Source organism: Anabrus simplex, chromosome 9 (assembly GCF_040414725.1).
Source record: "Anabrus simplex isolate iqAnaSimp1 chromosome 9, ASM4041472v1, whole genome shotgun sequence".
Lineage (NCBI taxonomy): Eukaryota > Metazoa > Arthropoda > Insecta > Orthoptera > Tettigoniidae > Anabrus > Anabrus simplex.
Genome location: NC_090273.1, coordinates 101,107,032 through 101,134,156, shown reverse-complemented (window position 1 = coordinate 101,134,156; position 27,125 = coordinate 101,107,032). Strand labels below are relative to the sequence as shown.

Below are 27,125 nucleotides of genomic sequence, written 5' to 3'. Positions count from 1 at the left end.
AAGGACTGGTGTAGATAGGGAATTGTACGTAGATGACAGAAATAGAGCGAAACAAATGACTGTTGAATCCAAGAAGTTGTTGGAAGATTTCAGTAATAACCTGGAAAGGCTACGTCAAGCGGAATGGAAACACTTCTAGACTGTAAAAAAAAAGAATCTTAGAAAGGGAAGGAGAAAAAGGAAATGAATAGCGTTTTGAGTAAATCAGGTGAACTCGTAACAGATCCCAGAGAATCACTGGCCAGATGGAAGGAATATTTTGAAAATCTTCTCAATGTAAAAGTGGATGAAAACCAGTATGGTTTCAGACCATATTTTCAGTATGCTCCAGGTAATTGAAAAAAATGTTATGAGAGGAATAGACAATTATGTTTCGTAGATCTAGAGAAGGCATATGACAGAGTACCAAGAGGGAAAAGATGTTAGCCGTACTGGGGGACTGTGGGATTAAGGGTAGATTATTAAAAACAATGTCCGACTTGTTGGCTGAATGGTCAGCGTACTGGCCTTCGGTTCGGAGGGTCCCGGGTTTGATTCCCGGCCGGGTCGGGGATTTTAATCTTCATTGGTTAATTCCAATGGTTGCAAGTGATAAATATCATTATGGATCCGTATTGAAGATACTATACTGTAGGATGCTAATTAGTTTATTAATAATATCACCTAATCAATACATTAAAATTTTAAACAATTAGGAATTTATCATTATTACCATATGAATGTGAAGCATGTTTCGCCTTTCATAGAAGGCATCTTCAGTCACAGTAAATTATAATTACTAAGAATTAATATTGACATATTTACAGTAGGAGCAGTCTAACGAAAAAAACAATGTTCAGAATTAACACGAATAACAACATATCAGCCGTTGGCTGCTGATTACTAGTTGTGTAAGGCATATAACAGCGTCCATCAGCAGAGGTCCGACGCGTAAAACCACAATATCAGCTGTTGGCTGCTGATCATTAGTTGTTACAAAGGTACAATACTCGGTATTAATGTGTATTACAACTTATCAGCTGCTGGTTGTTGATTGCTAGTTGTGCAAGGCACATAACAGCGTCCAGCAGCAGTGGTCCGACATGAAACTTTGATACTACACTATTAGAAATGTTAGGAAAAATAATTTCTAAGATTTACATAAACATATTTACATGGGAGCAGTTTAAGGAAAAAGAATACAAATGTCCGGCACCAATGTGTATAACTACATTTCTGCCGTTGGCTGATGATTACCAGTTGTGACAAGGTAACTACACAGTGTTTAGCAGCAGTGGTCTGACCTCGGAATTCAAATATCACATTATTTGGAATGCTAGGAAAAACATTCGAGCACTTTGAGAGATGCCAAATGAAGCCCCATTCAGGAGCGTAGTCGTAAACTGAAAAAGCTATCTGGTTGAAGTCCCAGGTTTGAGAATTTGGCTCTCAATAAGCAAATGGTGACTTGATGATGACTCGTCCTGAGCCGTGACACTCCGACCAAGACGTAGTGTACTTTGGCATTTGATTCCATCGCTACAGACTACGCCAAATGTTAAATCACCATTTTATTTTACTACGCTAACATCACAAGCCAAAGATTTCAACACGGTGTTCTTCATTTTTCAATTTTATGACATTATCTCCGAATAAGGTCTAAATTAACCATTCTCACGCTTGTATATTTTACATAGCATTCTGAAAAATGTAATATATAAAACTCAAATTCAGGTGAATAATTCTAAACCCCACAACATGTTCCCTTGAAACAACTATTATCAAAAACTAACAGCTGTCATTGTTGTCATTCACAATGCACCTATGTACTTATCGACCTTTCTTTTCAATTACGCCTAAATTAAGCCTAAACATTTTAAGACACTCCAATCAAGTTTCCTTTTACGCCAGTTAAATTCACCATTTGCTTATTGAGAGCCAAATTCTCGAACCTGGGACTTCCAGATAGCTTTTTCAGTTTCCGACTATGCTCCTGAATGGGGCCTCATTTGGCAATCTCTCAAAGTGCTGGAATGTTTTTCCTAGCATTCCAAATAATGTAATATTTGAATTCTGAGGTCAGACCACTGCTACTAAACACTGTGTAGTTACCTTGTTACAACTGATAACCATTAGCCAATGGCACAAATATAGTTGTACACACTGGTGCCGGACATTTGTATTCTTTTTCCTTAAACTTGCTCCCACGTAAATATGTTAATATAACTCTTAGTAATTACTTTTCCTAACATTTCTAATAGTGTAGTGTCAAAGTTTCATGTCGGACCACTGCTGCTGGATACTGTTATGTGCCTTACACAACTATTAATCAACAGCCAACGGCTGATATGTTGTTATTCATGTTAATACCGAACATTGTTTTTCTTGTTAGACTGCTTCTACTGTAAATATGTCAATATTAATTCTTAGTAATTTTAATTTAAATATAAATCAGGTACCTGATTTATCCTTGAGGAGGTACTGTGACTGAAGATGCCTTAAAAATGTCTTACATTCATATGGTAATAATGATAAATTCCTAATTGTTTAAAATGTTAATGTATTGAATAGGTGATATTATTAATAAACAAATTAGCATCCTACAGTAATTCCAATGGTCCGGGAGCTGGGTGTTTGTGCTGTCCCCAACATCCCTGCAACTCACACACCACACACAATACTATCCTCCACCACAATAACACGCAGTTACCTACACATGGCAGATGTCGTCCACCCTCATCGGAAAGTCTGCCTTACAAGGGCTGCACTTGGCTAGAAATAGCCACGCATCTATGTTGACAATTGGGCTGCAGTGAGAACTGATGGTAGAATAAGTTCTTTGTTCAAGGTACTTACAGGGGTTAGACAAGGCTGTAATCTTTCACCTCTGTTGTTCATAGTTAACATGGATAATCTACTAAAAGGTATAAAGTGACAGGGAGTGTTTCAATTAGGTGGAAATGTAGTAAGCAGTTTGGCCTATGCCAGATATTTGGTCTTCATGGCAGATTGTGTTGAAACCTGCAGTCTAATATCTTGGAACTTGGAAATAGGTGCATTGTATGAATATGAATGAAGACTAACGTGATATCAGTAGAGAAGAAACCTAAGAGAACTGAATGTCAGAATGGCAATACAAAACTGGAACAGGTAGATCCATTTCAAATATTTAGGGTGTGTGAGATTGAATCAAGTTTGCAGAAAAGCTAATGCAGTGAGCTCACATCTGCGATCAACAGTATTCAGTAAGAAAGAAGTTAGCTCCTGGACGAAACTGCACAGTTCAAAAAAATTTGGTGAACATGTTTTGTAACATCTGGTATGTGAACGTTAATTTGATAGATGGGGTTCCAATGGTCGTACAGCATACCTTGAGACCTTAGCTACTCAGGATATGTCAAATCGAAGTTATACTCCATCTGTAGGCGTAGCCATGAATTAAACTATCAGGTGACCCTCAAAACAGGGTGAATAGTGGTGTGTCCGTGTGTCGTGAGGTACACAGATTACTGCAGTCATTTGAGCACATTGTACGTCAACCGGCACATCCCATGAGACATCTTAACAAGAATTAAGTCGCAAGGGCTGTCAATTTGATCCAGGAAGTATGGACTTTTCATTGTGTTGCTGTGGATCTCAACATCTCTCCGTCAGTTATTCACCGCTTGTGGAATCGCTACAGTGAGACAGGCCAGTTCACAAGGAGGGTTGGACAAGGTCGTGGACACATGACAACTGCAGAGGATGACCGATATCTGACCACCTGTGCATTGCGGCGTCATTCAGCAACTGCCAGAGAACTGAAACAAGACCTGAGGAGGGTCACTGGAGTCATGATGTCTGACCAGACAGTAAGGAACAGGTTAAGAGGGGTGTCCTTACGACCCAGACGTCCTGTTTAACGCAGCAACATTGCGCAGCTCGCCTTCTGTTTGCCCGTACCCACGTCAACTGGCAACTTCGCCAATGGGGACCTGTGTTGTTCACAGACGAGTCCAGATTTCCTCTGACACAGCGTGATGGACGTCAACGTGTATGGAAATGCCATGGTGAGCAGTACATGTCAAATGTTGTCCAGGAAGTCGACTGATTTGAACAAGGTTCTGTGATGGTGTGGGGTGGCATCAGTATTGATGGCCGTATGGATCTTGTCGTTGCCCGTGGGAATCTTACCGCTGTGGGGTACATCGAGCAGACACTGCTACAGCATGTGTTGGTCGCTGCATACTGTGTTGGCCCAGAATTCGTACTCACGCACGACAATGCCAGGGCTCATGTGGCGCGCATCACCAGAGCTGTCTTACAAGAACTGGACATTCAAGATGGAACGGCCAGCAGTGAATCCTGACCTTAATCCCATCGATCATGTGTGGGATAGGCTTGACAGAAGTGTTTGTGGGTGTCCTGTTCCACCACAGACTCTCTAAGACCTCGAAGAGGCTTTCATTGAAGAATGGGACCTGATACCACAATGTGACCTCCGTAGACTTATACGGAGCATGCCACGCAGGAGCCAAGCTGCGATAAATGCTCGTGGAGGACATACACCATACTGAAACTCTCCAGCTGTGATAAAAATCCACCCTGGAGGACTGTTATCACTTTGTTTTTGCCCCCTTTGGACATTTCCGTTTGTGTTCTGAAAATGAACGTGAATCCATCGATGTTCTTTTCTATACTTCAACGGTAAAGAAAAAAGGTTTAGTTGGTAATATACCTGGGTGTGAGACATTGTTTTGTCGAGCATGGCATACGTTCAAAAACAGGTTCCCCTAATTTTTTTTAACTGTGTATCTTTACACCGGTCTGTTTTAAGACCAACTTACTTTACGGAAGTGAAAGCTGTATGGACTCAGGATATCTTATTCCTAAGTTAGAAGTAACGGACATTTAAGCAGCGAGAATGATCGCTAGTACAAACAGTTGGGAACAATGACAGGAGGGTACTCGGAATGAGGGAGATAAAGACTAAGTTAGGAATACAGTCGATTGATGAAGATGTACATATTAACTGGCTTCTGTGGTGGGGTCTTATGAGGCGAATAAGTTACCTAGAAAAATAAAGGTCTCAGTCATGGAGGATAAGAGAAGTAGAGGGGGACCAAGACGACAATTGTTAGGCTCAGTTTCGAATGATTTCAAGATAAGAGGCATGCAACTAAAAAAAGGTCACAAGCTAGTTACAAATAGAGGATTGTGGAGGCATTCAGTAAATTCACAAAGGCTTGCAGGCTGGACACTGAGTCATAGAGAGTCTATAATGAAGATGGATGTATGTATGTGATTTGTATGCCTTCGTAAACTTGGCACCCTCACACAGACAGGGTCATTGCTGACGTATTTTTTTTAACAACATTCTATACATTCAGCAGAGGGAGGCAACAGGGGATTTATGACAAATTCCACTAGTTTCTTTGGTTTCTGAAGGTAGAGCAATAATTCATTCCATATAGTTATTTCTACAGTCGTTAGATGGCATTTTGAAATTTCTTCCTTTGTTACAAATGGCTTTACTTCTATCATTATGGGCCTAAAAAGGAAAAAAAATAAAGTAAATTATGCATATTTAATCTGTTTTATTTGAGACTTTTCCCAATATTGCAACAAATTTCAGGAGAGAGATTTTCAACAACACTCAAATTGAATCCTAAACTAGAAGCCACAAAACTGCTAACAGAACTGTTACAGTCGTGAATGCTAGCATAATGCCTTTGGTCCGTCACCAGTTTTGCATTTTAAACAATGAAAGTAATATATCACAAACATTCGCCAAGGGTTTATTGGTGTTGAAGATTGAATGTACTGGCAATGCTATTCATTGAGAAGATGGTACATTCCATTCCAGACTTCAATAAGCAGATAACAGGAAGTTTGGTACAGCTAAAAATGATAACTGGTATTCATTTGAGATAGACGGGTATGCCTCTTTAGTGTCACCTAGGCTACTTATGACAGAGGATGGTGGATCTGTTGAAGTTAAAAATACTTGTCGAAATTTATTTGATTTAAGTTATGGCTTTTTGTGCTGTTTGACACCAATGGGCGACCTGCAAGTACGGATGTGAAATTATGATGATATTGAAGTAGAGAGAGGGTGAAACCTGGTGTCAGCACAAGCCTATTCATGTCAAATAACACCACGGGGTCTGCTCAAATTTTAACTTCTCCATCTGACGGAAAAATTACCATCAGCAGCATCATGTCCTCACTCCTCATGAATAACGTAGAGGTTTGGAATTGAATCCAGGCTTTTGGCACACAATCTAGTGATCAGAAATGGTATACCACCACCACCACCACCACCACCACCACCACCACTCCTACCCTGCCAGCCAACATTCTGATGGTGAAAATTCTTTCCACCAACGGGATTCGAATTAGCTAATCATAATGTTAAACTTGATGTCTTAACGATCATGGTCACCAGGTAGGCACTTTCCTACAAACCAGCAAACCATGCAGGGAGACCACATTTCTTCAGGACCATGGCCCACAAACCCAGAGAACTTGTATACAGAATTCAGTAATCGACTGTTAATTACTTCTTAATAACTCCATATAGAAAATAATAATTATGCTTCCACGGGTGCTGTCGCTTATAGCAAAATGTACCACTTGAGAGGTTAAACACATCATCTAAGATGAAAATGAAGTAACAGAAGTCTATGATGCTTGGGTTTTAATCAGTTTATTGGTGTGTGATTGCAAGATTGGAGCACGAACCCTTGATTGGATGTTTAACCATAAATGCACTAGAGGAGTAAGAGAAGGGGAAGTTGCTATAAAAACTAGGGACAAGACCTTGAAACTGTGGAAAGCTACCAGTATTTAGGGATTGAACTGATGCAGGATTGGACATGGAGATTAACAAATGACTGAGTCCGCTGTCTCTCAAATCCGACAGTTCCTTCTGAGTTAATCTTATGAGGTTGAGTAAACATAGTTCAGGCCCTCCATCCAGATGCAGGCCTAATTAGGATGTCAGGAAGGAAATCAGAGTAGAAATTCTTTCAGACAGAATTGCAGAGAAATAAACTGAGAAGATTTGAACATGTTAAGAAGATGGAAGAATACTGAAGCGGATGATGGAGGCTAAAACTGAGGGAAGGGAAACTATAGGTAGACCTAGACTAAGGTGGCTGGTCTCAATCAATAACAGCATAATAAGGAACCTGAATTGTAATAGTTAAGAAGCAGCAATGTTGATTGGATAGAGGAAGATGGAACAGCATCATTAGCATCCCGACCTGGATGGAGCTGGAAATGGTAAAATGATGATGATGATAATAATGACAGTTATCACCATTGGTCAAGAAGAGAGGACAGCAAAGGAAAATATTAACTCACATCCTTAAAATTAGAGATGGATAATAAAAGAAACATGGTTCTTTGAAACACAATTTTAAAATTTCAAAAATGGCTTTCATGGCCGCAGATCTTACAATCTTGGGAATAGAACCAGCTTTTGGGTGGTTCTATTCCCGAGACTGTAACAATTTTAAAAGTATTTCTTTTTTAAAAACAAACAAATCCACGGTGCAACAGACTATTAAGGGTCTTGGTCTGTCAAGATGACTGTTGCCCAGCCAGATATTGGGCTGCAAATAATGGAGTTTGTTGACATCCTCAGCAGTATACCTTGGCTTTTACAACTTGGTCCCACCGAGCTCGATAGCTGCAGTCGCTTAAGTGCGGCCAGTATCCAGTATTCGGGAGATAGTGGGTTCGAACACCACTGTCGGCAGCCCTGAAGATGGTTTTCCATGGTTTCCCATTTTCACACCAGGCCACGACCGCTTCCTTCCCACTCCTAGCCCTTTCCTGTCCCTTCGTCACCATAAGACCTATCTGTGTCGGTGCGACGTAAAGCAACTTGCGGAAGGAAGGGGAAACTGGGTCTGCAGCCTCTTGGATCAGACAGCTCCTCCAATTGGTCTCACAAGGTTGAGTGAACCCTGTTCCACCTCAGTCCAGAATTAAAATCCTTGGACTAACCGGAAAACTGTGGGCGTCTGCGTAAGAGGCAGGCATGCTACCCCTACATCACTGGAACACATACAATAATACGCTCCACTTAAAAACACTCAAAAAATTTTGGTTGTCTGGCATAAAACTAAGGGTAACTGTTACACTTTTTTGACAGCCAGTATAGATTTGCATCCTTATCTATAAAGGCAGGGTTATCATTGTCTCATCTATGATAAAGGTACAAGAAAATATAAATTTATTGTTAACAAAATATATTCCAAAACCTCTCTGAATTAAACCAAACCAAAATATACAATAATAAGATTTCAATATCAAAGCAGTGATTAACGTCAGAACTTTGTGTCATCAAGGGTACACCAAAGTCTATATTCAAGAATGTATTCAAAATCTGTGATGGCAAAACAGTGAATAATTAGCAGCTTATAACTTGTTCCCTATTGACAACTGTGCTCAGTGCAGCAGAGAAAAATATTACTTTCTTTGTGTATAAACCTGGAATGTAAACTGGCACTTCATTGTGTAGGTGACTGGGTTCTTATCAATTAAATAATGAACTAAATGCAGGTAAAACCCTTAACTGGTTGGGACTTGCTACGGAGATACTTGCTGATACTTGCTTCATCCATTACTGTAGTGAACGGTTATTGACAATCATCTTCAAGGCTGCTGACAGTGGGGTTCGAACCCACTATCTCCCAGATGCAAGCTCACAGCTGCGCGTCCCTAACCGCACAGCCAGCTTGCCCGGTGAACAAACAAATCCTTGATATAGTTCATGCAACAGTAAACCTTAGATGACAGAATCTTTCTGGTCAGAGTTCTAAGCTGAAATATATCTATTGCATATTTTCTAGGCACAATGACAATATATAGTTACATAATACCCAAGTTGGCAATTCTTCATATCAAGCCTGAAGGAGGTCAACCTGGATTTCATATTTGATACAACACGATTGGTATTACATGTGCAGAATATGACTGCAGTTGGGCGAAGTGGTACTAGTGTCTGTTTATTGGAGTTGGTAGGTGACAGCGGAGGCAAGCAGTTGGCATGCCAGTGGACCAAGTAGTTGTCACAAGAGTCTCAGATTACCAACTGGACAAAATGAATTTGTGCATGATATAACAATAGGACGAATTTAGAATGAAACGTATGTTGATTGTTCCGGGAATCGCGTCGTTAGAGTGAAAGGAACCACTGTATCACCAAGAACTCATGGACTTACTAACTGAGCATTCAATAGATTTAACACACTACTGCACGTGGCGAAAGAGCTGGATGACAAACATTAGTTCCTGGCATGACTGAACGGAATCATATTTTGAATATGTAATCTACCCAGCACTGAAAAAGGACAAAAAAAACCTCACCAGCACTCTATTTAGATTTGTTTTTTATGGTACATATTTACCCTTCAAGAAGCAATTTGAGTGGGTCCCCATTAGTTGAGGGTTTTACCTCTCTAAATAAATAATCATAATTATAATAAGAACATCCTACATCAAATTTTAGATGATGGTTAAAATAAATCTAAGTTTGTAGTAGTCTACATTATAATCTTTCATAATCACAGTTTTTCATGTATAAGTTTACTAAAGAACCCAGAGCATAAATTACACCATAGCGAAAGATAAATGTTGCAAACCTTACCTTATATAACTCGTAGCAGAGTGATGTGCTCATTACGAATGTACTGAAATTTATTTACTTCTATAACAGAATATCATAAATTACACAACATTTATGATATCTCCCACTGTTACTACCACTGCCAATGGCTGAATTTCATGAAATATGGCATCACTCTCAGAATTCAACAGACAGATTTTATTACCAACCACTGAACAGTAAAAATTCCTAAACACTTTACTGTTAGACCAACGATCTGACATGAAACAGTGCCCCCACAGAGGATCTATGCTATGCACACCTGATGTGTTAGACCAATGGGTTTTGTCACTAGCCAGGATATGCGCAGGCCAAGGATTTTAGGGCTGCAGTTTACAACGGTTTGTAGGAAGTAACTTAGTAGCTAACAACGAAAAACAATCAAGTCTCACCAAGATGCAGTGCACTGCAATGTAGCACCTAAAAAATAGCCTGCAGGTCCCTTAGTTAACTTATATTACTAGTAGTTAAATAAGAAATAAAATAACGTTACCTAAATTTTTAGTAGGCCTAGACTTATCTTTTATCACATGCCCCTGAGACACAGTGTCGGAAATTACTCCATAAATTCTCCTGCAATGCTGTCCTAATATTTTTGAAATATTCCATATAATAATGTAGATTATGTATCATTAGTAAAACTGATCCTAACAACTCTTTTGTAATGAGAAGATGATGGATATATGATCTTGTATGTTTCTTACAAGTCAGGCATGAACATGATGCACACAATGGTTGAAAATCATCAAAATACTTTTTATCTCGCAAACTGATTTCATATTTGGAATGTGGTGCTAACATACTATCAACACCTTCATTCTTTAAACTAGTATCGCCACTTTCTCCTGAGGAACTCTTTGTGGAGTTGCCAAACAATTTTACAAGATTTTCTCGATTACTTTCTCTATCAGCAATAGTACTGATTTCATTCATCTCCTTTCCACAAATATGATTAGGAAAGACTAAAGCACTCCCTCTCTCCGAGACCACAAATGGATAGGAACTATCAAAGACATCAATTCCAAGCTCAACTAAATCCAGTACCACTTCTGGATTCCAACAACCCTGGACTACACGGAACTTATCTTCAGGTAAATATTTTAAAGTGTTTTCTATTACAGTCTTTACGTCTTCAAATGATAGATTTTCAACTTCAGGACCATTACAGTGTAGCCCATCAATTACAAACCCAGAAACTGGACTCTGAGAAATTTCTTTGGCACAGGCTTTTCTAGTAAAATCACTGTAACCTCCTTCCACAACACCAAGCACGGCTTTATTCTGCAAAATCTTAGAATTCGTGTGACGCTCCATACACTTCTTGAAGAATAGCGATGTACGACCAGCAGCCTTCTGAACTCTCTTCTTACTGCTTTTCTTGTTTGTATTGCCATCACACAAAACTTGATACATATCAGGTTTGAAAGCCTCCATAATGTCCATGTATTTGTCAGCATCTATCAGGTGTTTCCCAGCACGGTTAAAAATTGCAACCATATTTAGTTCATCAAACCCTTGAGGTGTGGGCACCACTGGGTCTTGAACAGTACAGTATATCAGATTATCACTCAAACCAATAAACGTACCTAGGCCCGTTTTAAATTCAGAAACGACTTCCTCAGACTGCATGACTGTTGAAATAGGAACTTGAATAGCTAATGATTCTTTGGTTATCATTTGCAGGACTTCCCTAGTGATGTGAGGAATACTGCCACCCTTTGTATACATCATTATTAGAGGGGTTTCCAGCACTAGATCTGGAAGGCGATCCATATCACAGATACGACCTACTCGCCCTGCACAGTTAGCAGCAGATTTAATGATGAACCTCATTCTGAAAACTATAATCACGACCAAATCACTGTAACAACGGAATGAACTACGGCTCCTGAATTTGAATGGTCCCTGTTGTAACTCACTCTTCTGCAGCACAATATTCTCGTAACATGTTACTGTTCCAATTCCACGAGAACATAAAAATAACACCAACCATAACCTTATCAGTTGAAAATATGTAAGCAGTTCTTACTAAAATCATGATATCTGTAACGAAGATACGAGTGACTTTCGAAGACTTTTGGTCTTCTGTTCCTAACATCAAACTTAACTCCGTTAGGTCTAAGTTATAGCACGAAGACCACCCTGTTGTTTTCTTTCATAAACACGTGCTTTCATTGTTTACGGTGGAATAAGGCCCTGACGCCTGGTCCTAACCAAATCTTCAGCACCTGCTCAGTTGTGCTCAGTGCTCACCACCGCCGTCTCGATCCTCCTATACCAGAAGTCCTATACTGCCTGCTCTATGCGAGCCTTTTTGCGACTACGCTGCGACAAAATTTCTCCGCTAGATGGCAGACATAAACGCAAACTTTTTCTAATGACGACAGCCTACAAACCACTATGCAGCATGGTCATATGTTCACTGAAGCTCGTAAATTACATCAGTAATATTAAATATCGGCAATATTACCTGTATGAAGTCGCAGTTGGCCTCTTCATGCACAATTTAAAGATTTTCCTGGACGAAGGCTTGGAGTGGTACCGTACTTTTTGTGTTCTTACCAACGGAATATCAAATAATAGAGGTCTTACGAACTTGGTTAGGATAATATCACTAACGGTTTGCTGATGTCCTTTGACCTCACACTGTAACAAAACACATTCTCAAAGTTTTTTTTTGCTATTTCTTTTACGTCGCACCGACACAGATGGGTCTTATGGCGATGATGGGATAGGAAAGGTCTAGGAATGGGAAGGAAGCGGCCGACCCCTTAATTAAGGTACAACCCCAGAATTTGCCTGGTGTGAAAATGGGAAACCACGGAAAACCATCTTCAGGGCTGCCGACAGTAGGGTTCGAACCCACTATCTCCCGGATGCAAGCACATAGCTGCGCGCTCCCAACCGCACGGCCAACTCGCCCGGTATTCTTACAGGGAAGACGTCGCAAGTCTTCGTATTACGCTCGTACGTTTGAAGGACTTCGACAATAGGGCACAACAGTTTAAACGAACTCCTGCAGATGCTTCACCAGAGCAACAAAACTAGGTTTTGGGTATCGAACTTCTCCACTGTCCTGATACATAATCACTTCCATTTAGCGGTGCCGAAGCTCTAGGCAGTGAGATGTTGCTGACACAAATGTCACACTCCATCCTCTCTTCAACAACACGAACCTAATACCCGCAAATTACGATTCGATTTCCTGTTTCTAGTTTGATTGGAGTATTATCGTCTGGATATCTGAGGTTGTCCAAAATGTCTAAACATGAAGATGTTTTGTGATTGTCCGCCACATTTCTTATCACAAGGAATCCACTATCCTCCACGGCTTTAATCACCTTCTGGAAAAAAATCCGCAGCCTGTTACCAGTCATTCGACCGGGTCAGGAATTGAATGAATGAAGCCCCATCTAGCAGCGAGGATAGGAATTGTGCTGGCTGCCGAAGCCTGTCGCACCCCTCCAGGCAATGATTAATGAATGACAGATGAAATGAAATGATATTCGAGAATGTTGCTGGAATGAAATATGACAGGGAAAACCGGAGTATCCGGAGAAAAACTGTCCCGCCTCCGCTTTGTCCAGCGCAAATCTCACATGGAGTGACCGGGATTTGAACCACAGAACTCAGCGGTGAGAGGCCGGTGTGCTGCCACCTGAGCCGCGGAGGCTCCATCACCTGAAATAAGGTGTAAAGGCACAGATGCGAGAGTAATCTGAGGATATCCAATTACTTCCTTTATTAGGTCCTTGCCTTTATAGAGCCGACAGCCGCTTTTCTCTTAATTCCCTTCTAGAAGGTTTTTCATAGAGTCTGTCTTTTCTGGCTGCGAACAACCTTGTCGAGATTGGCAAAATGGTACATAATAGTTGAATATTTCTGGGAAAGAATCTGAAGTTTCAGTTCTACGAAAAATATACCTTGCACGAACGGAAAGAAATAAGTACCAACACCTTAAAATTACTTTTGAAATATCTATAATCATAACATGATTAATTCATTTCACAGTTCTATAAATAATATATCTTGTACGAACGGAAGTGACCAGACATGTTTACTCATTGTACGAAATAACTCAGGTTTTCACACACATTCATGCACCAATAACACAGTGCTACACCCACACTGACAGCGAAGATTGTGCGTCTACTGCCGCACTCTTACGGCGACTTGGAGAAATATTGGTAGTCGCGCCTTCCTGTGTTAAACTAGTGGCATAGAGCAGGCCAGTCGCTTAAGTGCGGCCAGTATCCAGTATTCGGGAGATAGTAGGTTCGAACTCCACTATCGGCAGCCCTGAAAATGGTTTTCCATGGTTTCCCATTTTCACACCAGGCAAATGCTGGGGCTGTACCTTAATTAAGGCCATGGCCACTTCCTTCCCACTCCTAGCTCTTTCCTGTCCCATCGTCGCCGTAAGACCTATCTGTGTCGGTGCGACGTAAAACAACTAGCAAAAAAAAAAAGTTAACTTCCAACAAGTAACCAGGGGAACCTGACCCCTGCAGAGCGCGTCCCCAGGTGGCGGATAGGGGGTCCGTACAGTATGTAGGGCTGGTTTGAAATAACCAATACAACCCGCGAACCAACAGCTAGCCCAATTCTTGGGAGCTTTAGAATACTGGGACACCCTCTCTCCAGGGGTCATAAATATGGAGGGCCCTTGCCCTGGGTTAAGGGTGAAGACCTCAACGGCATCTACGGTGGAGAAGATGGACTTCGGTACGATGGAGATGGCTGAAGAGGCAACCCATTCTTCTGGGGGTGTACAGATGGAACTTACTGCCTTTTAGGACGAGGAAGGCATCCTCAAAGGCTAAGGGATTAAACCCTGAAAGAAAATCCTCTTATGCGTTAGGCCTAGCATGTCAGCAGGAGAGTACTGAGTACAGTCACTTTCAATAAGAAAAAGAGCCTTGGAAAGATGATTATAGACCGGACTGTCACGTCCTCTCAGACAATTGTAAAGTATAATGACCGTAAGGCTGATGATATACAATGTTCTGAACATACATACATACATACATACATACATACATAATCATTATAGACTGTTATGCCTTTCAGCGTTCAGTCTGCAAGCCTCTGTGAATTTACTGAACGTCGCCACAATCCTCGATTTGCAACTAGTGTTGTGGCCTCATTTAGTTCTATACCTCTTATCTTTAAATCATTAGAAACCGAGTCTAACCATCGTTCTTGGTCTACCTCTACTTCTCTTACCCTCCATAGCAGAGTCCATTATTCTCCTAGGTAACCTATCCTCATCCATTCGCCTCACGTGACCCCACCACCGAAGCCGGTTTATGCGTACAGCTTCATCCATCGAGTTCATTCCTAAATTAGCCTTTATCTCCTCATTCCGAGTACCCTCCTGCCATTGTTCCCACCTGTTTGTACCAGCAATCATTCTTGCTACTTTCATGTCTGAAACTTCTAACTTATGAATAAGATATCCTGAGTCCACCCAGCTTTCGCTCCCGTAAAGCAAAGGTGGTCTGAAAACAGACCGATGTAAAGATAGTTTCGTCTGGGAGCTGACTTCCTTCTTACAGAATACAGTCGATCGCACTGCGAGCTCACTGCATTAGCTTTACGGCACCTTGATTCAATCTCACTTACTATATTACCATCCTGGGAGAACACACAACCTAAATACTTGAAATTATCGACCTGTTCTAGCATTGTATCACCAATGTGACATTCAGTTCTGTTGAATTTCTTACCTACTGACATCAATTTAGTCTTCGAGAGGCTAATTTTTATACCATACTCATTGCACCTATTTTCAAGTTCCAAGATATTAGACTGCAGGCTTTCGGCACAATCTGCCATTAAGACCAAGTCGTCAGCATAGGCCAGACTGCTTACTACATTTGCACCTAATTGAATCCCTCCCTGCCATTTTATACCTTTCAGCAGATGATCCATGTAAACTACAAACAGCAAAGGTGAAAGATTACAGCCTTGTCTAACCCCTGTAAGTACCCTGAACAAAGAACTCATTCTGCCATCAATTCTCACTGAAGCCCAATTGTCAACATAAATGCCTTTGATTGCTTTTAATAATCTGCCTTTAATTCCATAGTCCCCCATTATGGCGAACATCTTTTCCCTCGGTACCCTGTCATATGCTTGCTCTAGATCTACGAAACATAAACACAACTGCCTATTCCTCTCGTAGCATTTTTCAATTACCTGGCGCATACTGAAAATCTGATCCTGACTGGTTTTCATCCAACTTCCTTTCAACGACTGATCGCACCCTCCCTTCCAAGATGCCAGTGAATACTTTGCCTGGTATACTAATCAATGAGATACCTCGATAGTTGTTGCAATCCTTCCTGTTCCCTTGCTTATAGATAGGGGCAATTACTGCTTTTGCCCAATCTGAAGGTACCTTACCAACACTCCACGCTAATTTTACTACTCTATGAAGCCATTTCATCCCTGCCTTCCCACTATACTTCACCATTTCAGGTCTAATTTCATCTATTCCTGCTGCCTTATGAAAATGGAGTTTATTTACTATCCTTTCCACTTCCTCAAGCATAATTTCACCAACATCATTTTCCTCCTCCCCTTGAGTTTCGCTGTTCACAACACCACCAGGATGATTTCCTTTTACATTGAGAAGATGTTCAAAATATTCCCTCCACCTCTCCAGTGATTCCCTGGGATCTATTATGAGTTCACCTGAATTACTCAAAACACTGTTCATTTCGTTTTTCCCTCCCTTCCTAAGATTCTTTATTACTGTCCAAAAAGGTATCCCTGCTGCTTAACCTAGCCTTTCCAGGTTGTTACCAAAATCTTCCCATGACTTCTTTTTGGATTCAACAATTATTTGTTTTGCTCTGTTTCTTTCATCTACATACAACTCCCTATCTGCCTCGGCCCTTGTTTGGAGCCATTTCTTATAAGCCTTCTTTTTACGTTTACAAACTGCTCTCACTTCATCATTCCACCAAGATGTTTGCCTTTTCCCATCTTTACACACAGTTGTTCCTAGGCATTCCCTTGCTGTTTCTACTACAGCATCCCTGTATGCCACCCATTCACTTTCTATATCCTGAACCTGCTTAATGTCTACTGTTCGAAACTTCTCACTAATCATATCCATGTACTTCCGTCTAATTTCCTTATCCTGGAGATTTTCTACCCTTATTCGTTTGCAGACAGATTTCACTTTCTCTACCTTAGGCCTAGAGATACTTAGTTCACTACAGATCAGATAGTGGTCTGTATCATCGAAAAATCCGCAATAAACTTGTACATTCCTAACAGATTTCCTGAATTCAAAGTCTGTTAAGATATAGTCTATTATGGATCTGGTAACCCTAGCCTCCCATGTGTAGCGGTGAATAGCCTTATGCTTGAAGAATGTATTCGTAACAGCTAAACCCATACTAGCACAGAAGTCCAGCAAACGCTTCCCATTCCCATTAGCTTCCATATCTTCCCCACATTTACCAATCACCCTTTCGTATCCTTCAGTTCTATTCCCAACTCTCGCATTGAAATCGCCCTTTAGCACTATTCTATCCTTGCTGTTTACCCTGACTACAATGTCACTCAATGCTTCATAAAACTTGTTAACTTCATCCTCATCTGCACCCTCACATGGTGAATACACGGACACAATTCTAGTCCTAATTCCTCCAACTGACAAATCTACCCACATCATTCGCTCATTTACGTGCCTAACAGAATCTATGTTTCGTGCAATGGTATTCCTGATAAAGAGCCCTACCCCAGACTCTGCCCTTCCCTTTCTAACACCCGTCAAGTACACTTTATAATCTCCTATCTCTTCCTCGTTATCTCCCCTTACCCGAATATCACTTACTCCTAGCACATCCAGATGCATCCTCTTTTCTGACTCAACCAGTTCTACTTTCTTTCTTCCATAAGCCCCATTAATATTGATAGCTCCCCATCGAATTCCATTTCGCTCACCAAGTTGTTTCCAAGGAGTCCCTCGCCTGTCAAATAGGAGTGGGACTCCGTTACTCCCATAGGTCCGAGTCTTGCTTAAAATGTTCTGAGCTCGGTCGATTCATGAAGCAGGATGCTGCCCTACTTGCACATAGTCCAAGTGAGGATCTCTCCTCTAACGGGTTATGGACCACCGGTGGATTGTATAGTCCTAGCCGCCTGAGCACAAGGAGGGCCAGGACTCAGAATATGTCCGAGATGCCCACTCCCATTCCATAGCAACTGGTATCCCGACTCTCAGGACCACTTACTAGGCCACTCAGCCGTTGCCCATGGTTCACGAACTAGGACGTGACTACAGTAACCCACAAACAAAGGAAACCCAAAATAAATAAGAGATTCAAATACCGAATTGGAACTATGAACATTCTATTATTAACTGGAAAGGTAGAAGAACTCCTAGACATGATGGATAGAAGAAAAATATCAATACTGGGATTAAGTGAGACCAAATGGAAAGGGATAGGAAGTAAGACACTTCGTGGAGGATACAAATTGTACTGGAGTGGACAAGAGAAGGTAGCGAAAAATGGTGTTGGATTCTTAATTAATGAAGGGACTGATGCTACAGCTGAAGTTATCTGCAAGAGTGATAGAATCATTAAAATGTTCATGAAACTGGAGAACACTAAGTACACTGTCATACAAGTATATGCCCCACAGCCAGGCTGCAGTGAGGAAGACAAAGAGAAATTTCGGCAATACCTGGAAGATACAGTTAATGAGGAAAATATTATTATTATTATTATTATTATTATTATTATTATTATTATTATTATTATTATTATTGTTACGGAGATTTCCGTGGTAGGTAGAGGTGAAAGAAGGTGCGGGTGTGAATAGGTCTCCAACTACGGAATTAAAGTTAAATGTAAAATTTAACAAGGTTATATTTTCTTTCCAAAATTCAGAAATAACAAGAATGGCAGGTACGGAGTAGCAAGACAACAAAGTACAATTACAGTATTTACAGGATTTGGGCTTCGAGCCCTGAAAACACAATTCTTGAGCAACTAGCCCAACTTTACGATATACAAATTTCAACAATGGGGCAGAAGACCCCAATCAAACCCTGGAGCACTTGCTCCAAATTACACCGTAAAGCCTCCTCGAGGCATACAAGACTCAGTTTCCGGAAAAGAACCACTCGCTCTCAAATTTAAGCCTCTCCCAGGCCACACCAAACTCCACCTTCAAGCTGTCCTCAACAGACATAAACACAGGGGTAAAATACCCAATCTACTGAGGCCTATTAAGTGAGAAAAGGTTAATTATATGGCCTCTAAAATACCAACTTGAAAGGAGGCTCTCCGCACTCCTAATACACTTTATTTAAAACCTACTTGGCACTAGGCCGTTAATGCAAGGGCTAATCCCATACTACAGAGGTGACTTCAGAAAAGAACAATTTACATTATATTAACGAAGAATAGGTTGAGAAAAATAAGTTCACCTCAAAACAATATGATTGGGAGCTCGAGAGGGTTAAGCACTCTCTATCCCGATATGCAGTTTAAAAGATGAAATAGATACAAGTTTCTTTACATTTTAAGGAAGGTTACATAATGGAAAAAGCTTCGGACCCGCCCCGAGAGTTAAACTGCTGAGCTAGCAAAGAAAGAAGTTATTAATTGGCCATTACCTTGTTGTTGACCGCTGCTGAAGAAAGAGGCGCTTCCCGCCCCCTGCTATGTACTTTACACACTGAAAGATGGAACAGAAGTGGCGCAGAGACCCTAAAATCAGCAGTTTATATACTCTCGCGGAAGGTTCTAGGCGTTAGGGGAATGAGAACACCCGCCCACAATCACTTTATTGGAGAATAAAGAGAAACCCCTACACAAGATGAAGAAGAAACACATTATTGGTGGAAAATTAATTTCAGAAATTCGGGATTGGCTAGATTTAAAACAAGGGGAAAGAAAGGGGTAATATTGCCAACTTAACCAATGACTAAAAGAAATTTAACAAAGAACAAACTTTTGAAATAAAATTTTCTCCAAAGAACAGTTCTTTTTCTTTGCACTAGGGTGCACTATTGTAGTTCTTCAGTAGTGTCCTCTAGAAGAGAAAGTTCACACTTCTTACTTCAAGCAAAACAAAAACACATCAAAAATGACACAGTTCTAAAACTCCAAAATTTACAGGTAGTGACATCTTCTGAGAAAGTAGAAAATTAATACCGTCAATAAAGTTCAGACTTCCTCCAGCAGAGGGGTTTCAACTGGCGCACCTTTTGAATTAGCGGCGTGGAGGTGTACCGCCCGGTACAATTATTATTATTATTATTATTATTATTATTATTATTATGATTATTATTATTATTATTATTGGCAATCTAAACATGCAAGTTGGGGTAGACAGACTTGGGTACGAGAACGTCATTGGTCCACATGAATTTGGACAAAAGAACCCAGAAGGAGAACAACTATTAGATCTGTGCAAAAGAAATGATCTTATAATCAAAAATATATTCTTAAAAAAAGAAAAAGATCAGTCACAGAGTAACAAGGTACAGTTGGGATGGCCAGTATAGAACATTGATTGACTGTATAATAATGAATAAAGATGGTGGCAGGTACATCACAGATGTAAAGGTCATCTCTAATGAAAGCATGGACAGTGACCACAGATTGCTGGTAGTAGACTTCAAACATAAGACTAATGAAACGCAGAAAATTATTATGAAAAAACCAAGGGTTAAAACTTGGAAGTTGCAAGAAGTCCAAATAAAGGAAGAATACAGACTAAGGATTCAACAGAATCTGCCGAAGGGTGAAGTAACCAACGTTAACGAAGAGTTGAAAGCTTTCAAAGACACCTTTGTGGGAGAAGCCAAAAACCTATGTGGAGTTACAAGTTCCATCAAAAGAAAAAAGGAGACACCATGGTGGAACGATAGAGTGAAAACAGCGATGAAAGAAAGAAACCAAATAAAGAAGGCACTGGACAAGGAAAAACAAAAACAGGGACAAGAACGCAAGGAACAAGAAATATAAAGATTCCAAGGAGTATACAGGAACAAGAAACATGCTGTAAAGAACATTGTAAGGGAAGAAAAAGAGAAGAAATGGAATGAGTTTGCAGACAAACTGGAAGAGGACAGTAGAGAAAATAGGAAATTGCTATACAGAGTAGTGAAAAACAAGCGAAGGGATCAAGAGACCATAAAAGCAATAGAACGTGATGATGGAACTCTGGCACAAGAAGAGGGAGAAATTAAACAGGAACTCAGGATCTATTTTGAAAAGTTGCTGAATGGAGATACAGGAAACATAACAACGGATAGAGGAGAGCTAACGAGGGAACTGTACGAAGTCGGACGGCGAATTTCGATTTGATTTTTACATATTTGTGAAGGTCTTTTTAAGCTGAAACAGGTAGTGGAAGTCTAATTTTTCGCTGGTCCTTTTTAAGGGGCCATTTGGGAGCTCAAAGTTGGCAGTGCGCGCAATGAATTGTGCAGTACATGCCGGCAAACGTCAGCGCTCACAGCCAGCGGCTGTCTTGCCTCGCCTTCCCTCTCCACTCCTTCGGTTCTCTTCTCTCCCCCACCACATACGGCTGCCTAAAGTTGTAAACAGGGGATTGCAGGTGAAGACTGGCGTTAGTTGGGACATTTTATTAACAAAGATGAATTCATTATGGAATAAATAAACAATAAAATTGTTTACAAATCACTACTAAACATACAAATAATACCTAATCAAATATCATCTGCATCATCATAACATTCAAAGTGTTCAGGAAATGACTTTATTCTAACCACTGCCTGCTCGATCTGCATCCGATGGCTGCTTATACTGCCTGCTCATTACCACATTTTAACATGGCACTAAATGAAACACTCCGTTTACAAATACCCACAGCAGATGGCAGCACCAACCGGCTCCTGAACTGTAGGAATGAAATAGTGGGAAATAGGGTAGTAGTAGTAGTACTGTATTTGTTTACAGTGAAAATGGTGTACTGCTGCATGCCTTTCTGCAAATCAAAGAAAGGGAAATCAGAATGCCGTGGTATTTCATTCCATGACACGGGCTTTTTCAGGAGATCCAGTTGAAGCCATGTTTAGTTCTATAAGAATGGGAGTAGGGTGCAATGACATGACTGACTCCCAGGCTACTCAGAATTCCATAAAAAGAATTTGAAATCCCGTATTTTAATGTCCACCGATGGTGCTAACGTTGTCCACAAACAAAATTCAAAATTTTCTGCGTCAGTATCCTCTCCCGGACTTGACGAAACAGAACCAGTGATGCCCGCTGAGTATGTACTTGATTTACTGGAAGATGTCCGTGAGCCTCCTAGTCAGTGTATGTCACTTTGGAAACTGCTTCCCATGCATTAGTGTGTGGTTATTTAGTGCATGTAATCGAAGAAAAAACAATGCAGTACGTGCTAGAGTAATGTTTCCACCTCAGTTAATACATCCCCATTGATGAACTTAATCAGATAGTCTGATAGAGGAGGCGTTTGCTATCCCCAGCAAGGATTTATTGGCCTAATTATGGGGCTACAGAAATTTGTTGAGGCAGCTCTACCGTACTGCAAGAAATCTGCAAGTCTGCTCTAGACTATAAAAAACTATATTCTACCTTCTTTAAATAATAATAATAATGTTATTTGTTTTACGTCCCACTAACTACTTTTACGGTCTTCGGAGACGCCGAGGTGCCGGAATTTAGTCCCGCAGGAGTTCTTTTACGTGCCAGTAAATCTAACGACACGAGGCTGTCGTATTTGAGCACCTTCAAATACCACCGGACTGAGCCAGGATCGAACCTGCCAAGTTGGGGTTAGAAGGCCAGCGCCTTAACCGTCAGCCACTCAGCCCGGCTCTACCCTCTTTGTGCCACTGTAAGATTTTAAAGTGTGTTAGTAACAATAAGCACCAGGAACTTGTGTCAGAAACTGTGGTGGCCAAATTCGTGAAACCTCTACTTAGTAATGTAGGGAAGTACCATACAGACAAAGTTTACAGGTTTTCTTATTCGTCGAAATCTCTTTCTCGAAAAGTCCTGAAGCTATCACTCTCTAGAGTACCACTTTATGCATACAATTCTTTAATTTTTCTGTTACTTTCAGATTTAAAATTTTGTTCTGCTCTGTTCGTGAAGTTGATTTGGGCTCATTTGAGATTTAAAATTTTGATTGTATGCTTATCTAGCTGTATTCACGCGATAACTGGGTACGTCTGGTCGTGTTACACATTTGAATATGGAATGAGCAGGCAGTATAAGCAGGCAGTGATTCTAACACAGTCTGGCATTGGACCATTGTTCATGGCATGATAGTGAAAATCTAACACAAAATGTGAATAACAAAACACAAGACAGCAATGTGCGCACCTTATAAACGAAAAATTGGTACAATCATTTCCGTCACACTTTGTATCAGTCAAATAATGAAAATTCGTTTATGAGACAGTATGAAATTGTGGTATATTGTGGGTGGGGGCGGTAGAATAACACCCACGGTATCCCCTGCCTGTCGTAAGAGGCGACTAAAGGGGGCTCCAGGGGCTCTGAACTTTGGAGCGTGGGCCGGCGACCACGGGGCCCTCAGCTGAGTCCTGGCATTGCTTCCACTTACTTGTGCCAGGCTCCTCACTTTTATCTTTCCTATCTGACCTCTCTTGGTCAACTCTTGTTCTTTTCTGACCCCGACGCTATTAGGCTTGCGAGGGCTAGGGAGTCTTTCATTTTCACGCCCTTCGTGGCCCTTGTCTTCCTTTGGCCGATACCTTCATTTTTCGAATTGTCGGACCCCTTCCATTTTTTCTCTCTGATTAGTGTTACATAGAGGATGGTTGCCTAGTTGTACTTCCTCTTAAAACGTTAATCACCAACCAACCTCCATGGCTAAATGGTTAGCGTGCTGGCCTTTGGTCACAGGGGTGCCGGGTTCGATTCCCGGCATGGTCGGGAATTTTAACCATCATTGGTTAATTTCTCTGGCACGGGGGCTGGGTGTATGTGTCGTCTTCATCATCATTTCATCCTCATCACGACGCGCAGGTCGCCTACGGGAGTCAAATCAAAAGACCTGCACCTGGCGAGCCGAACATGTCTTCGGACACTCCCGGCACTAAAAGCCATACGCCATTCCAACGCATCCTTGCCTTGGTGAACTCTTCTTTCACATAAGCTCGAAGCATCGCTCATTTCCTAATTTCTCCATTGTGTTCAATGTGGTTGACGATTCCATAAATTTGTCTCTGAGTCTTCTTATACTTCCGTACGGCGTGCATAGGTCCTCGTTCCTTTATTTTTTGATACATGTCCAACAATGATTCGGAATCATAATCTTCCACTGACTTACAGAGTCTTCGTCGGCCATCACAAGACTTGTTATCTTCGTTAAACTCATCTCCGTGTTTGCGTTTTTTCGGTGTTATTGTCCCCTCCTCAACGCCATCTTCGTCTTCTGAATCAAGGAAAACGGCTTCTTCCTCCTGAATAAATTCGCATTTTCCCTCCAAAATTGCATCAAACGTTATATTTATTTGTGTATACATGATTTGCTCTTCATCAGAAAGCCCTGTAGCTTCCTGAATATTAACACCGTAGGCATTAATAAGAGCTGCAATAATGTTGCAAGCGGCCATAACAAAGTAAAGAATCCAATGCGATCTCCTGTTTGTAGAATAGCCATTAGCCGTGGAGAACTTGACCGAATAGAATAGAACTCGCCGTCTCATATATTCAACTGTTGGCAGCCGTATGTGGTAGGGGACAGAGGAGAACCGAAGGAGTGGAGAGGGAAGGCAAGGCAGGGCAGCTGCTGGCCGTGAGTGCTGACGTGTGCCAGCATATACTGTACAATTCAGGGCGCGCACCGCGAACTTTGAGCCCCCAAATGCCCCCTTAAAAAAGACCAGCGAAAAATTAGACTTCCACTACCTGTTTCAGCTTAAAAAGACCTTCACGAATATGTAAAAATCAAATCAAAATTCGCCGTCCGACTTCGTACCGTTCCCTCGTAAGTTGAGGAACCACAACTGAACCACCAATTACATAGCTTCAGGTTGAAAATACGCTCAAGAGCATGAAGAAAGGAAAGGCAGTGGGCATAGACGAACTAAGTGCATATATGCTGAAAGTGGCAGGAATTCCAGGAATCCAATGGCTCTACAGATATCTTATCGTTGCTCTACAGATGGCTCAACAAGATATGGGAGGAAAATACACTGTATAACAAAAAAAATGACACACCAGGAAGAATTGTCTGATGGTGATAAAAATTGGTGGATGTGAGGAACAGACATAGAAACACAAATGTTCAAAAGTGAAGAACAATCGAATGATTTATTGCAGAGTTAGAGCGTTACAAATTGAGGACATCAATAAGGTGTTGGTCCACCCCTGGCCTGGATGCAAGCTGTCACTTGACGTGGCATAGACTGATACAGTTCCCGGATGGTGTCCTGCAGAATTTCGTGCCAAATGGTCTCCAACTGTTGGGGCTAAATCGGCGACATTCCGGGATGGTCGCAATCGCCTTCCCATGACGTCCCAAATGTGCTCTATGGGAGAGAGATCCGACGACCAAGCTGGCCAAGGAAGGATAGGGCAAGCTTGAAGACAGTTCATAGCAACACATGCCATGTGCGACCAGGCATTATCCTGTTGGAAAGTAAGGCCTGGATGTCACTGAAGGAACGGTAACACAACCAGCCGTAGAATGTCATCAACATAGTGCTGTGTTGTCAGTGTGCCAGGAATGACTACCAGAGGGGCCCGGCTATCAAAGGAGATGGCAACTCAGACCATCACCTCCTGTTATGGGGCTGTGTGGCATGCGATAGTCAAGGCAGGATCCCCACTCCGGCCTGGACGTCTCCAAACACGTCTGCGGTTGTCGTCAGGGCACCATTGGAAACGGGACAAATCACTAAAGACTATACATCCCCAGTCAGCGCAGTTCCATGTTGCTCGAGTGTGGCACCACTGTAATCTGGCTTAACGGTGAACAGGCATGAGTGGTAAGTGGCGTAACGGGCAGCGTGAGCGCAAATTCCTCTCCCTCAGGCATCTGTTGATGGTCATGATGGACACATTTGTGCGGGTCACATGCTGGATTGTTGATAACGATAGCTCCGGTGCTGTGACAGCTGTTCTGACAATCGGTCTGTCTGCCTGTGCTGTTGAGGCCCCCGGTCGATCACTGCCGTCCTGATGCTGATGCTTGCTGTTGCTGACCCACGCTTGCCAGCATCGCCTGATTGTCGCATCACTTCAACCCAAATGTCCAGCGACAGCTTGATTCGACCAACCAGCTTCTTTCAATCCGATCGCACGACCTCTTTCAAACTCTGACATCTGCTCGTAATGAGCACAAGTCCTTTGGCGTGGCATTCTTACAGCCGACGTTAAGATAACACATTCGAATGCAATAGCTACTTTGAGCATACGCTTCAGAATCAAGCCTTAAGTACACCTGATCCATGCGCTGTTTGGATGCGCAGGGGCTCCCGCTATTCATTCATTGGACACAAAACTTCAATCATTTGCATGTTCGGTCCAAATGTCTTTGCATGCATAATTTCCTTACAAACGGACAACGCCTTCTCGGTGCGTCATTTTTTTGTTATAGAGTGTACTATTCCTGAGGACTGGAAGATGGGCATCATTGTACCTCTGTTCAAGAAAGGAAGCCAACGAAAATGTACTAATTATCGTGGTATTACACTACTGTCTCATGTCCTGAAAATATTGGAAAAAATAATAGAGACCAGAATCAGAGATATTTTGGAAGAAGAGCAGTATGGTTTAAGACCTGGAAGGTCAACTACAGACCTTATATTTGCAATTAGGATGCTAATGGAAAAATACTGGGAGAAGAACAAGCCTTTATTTCTATTATTTTTGGACATTGAGAAAGCCTACAACAGTGTACCAAGGGAAAGAATTTGGCAATGCATGAAAGAACTTCAAGTGCGAGACAGCCTCATAGACAAAGTGAAAATGTTGTATAGTGGGAATAGAAATTGTATTCAAGTAGGATGTGGTTTGTCGGACTGGTTTGAAACAAAGAGAGGAGTGCAGCAGGACAGCTCATTGTCACCACTTCTGTTTATTATTGTGATGGATGTAGTAATGAAATCTATTAAAAGGAAAGAACATGGAGATAGCAAAGCCTTCACATTTGCAGATGATGTTGCAGTCTGGAGTGACTCAGAAGAGGATTTAGGACAGAGAATGCAAAGATGGAATGAGGAGTTTAAGAAATATGGTTTAAACATCAGTAAGACCAGAACGGTGTAAGGGGAAGGAGCAGAGCCAATAGTCATGTTAAATGAAGCCCAACTGGACAGCGTTCCAGTTTTCAAATACTTGGGTAGCGTTATATCAAATGACAACCTAGCAAAACATGAGGTGAACAATCGAATCAATAAGGCAACACAATTTTACCACCAGGTAAGACACCTGCTGTGGAATAAGTAAATACCTATGAAAACAAAAATGACATTGTACAAGTCCTA

At 41.4% G+C, this 27,125-nt stretch overlaps 1 protein-coding gene across 1 annotated transcript; it reads right to left on the bottom strand.

Annotated features, from left to right (window-relative positions):
* Nucleotides 1-7,350: 7,350 nt before the first annotated feature.
* Nucleotides 7,351-11,811, bottom strand: LOC136880951 (queuine tRNA-ribosyltransferase accessory subunit 2). Its single transcript, XM_067153489.2, has one exon. It carries the CDS (start codon nt 11,468-11,470, stop codon nt 10,154-10,156), a length of 1,317 nt encoding a protein of 438 aa, XP_067009590.2. The 5' UTR covers nt 11,471-11,811; the 3' UTR covers nt 7,351-10,153.
* Between the last annotated feature and the right edge of the window lie 15,314 nt (nt 11,812-27,125).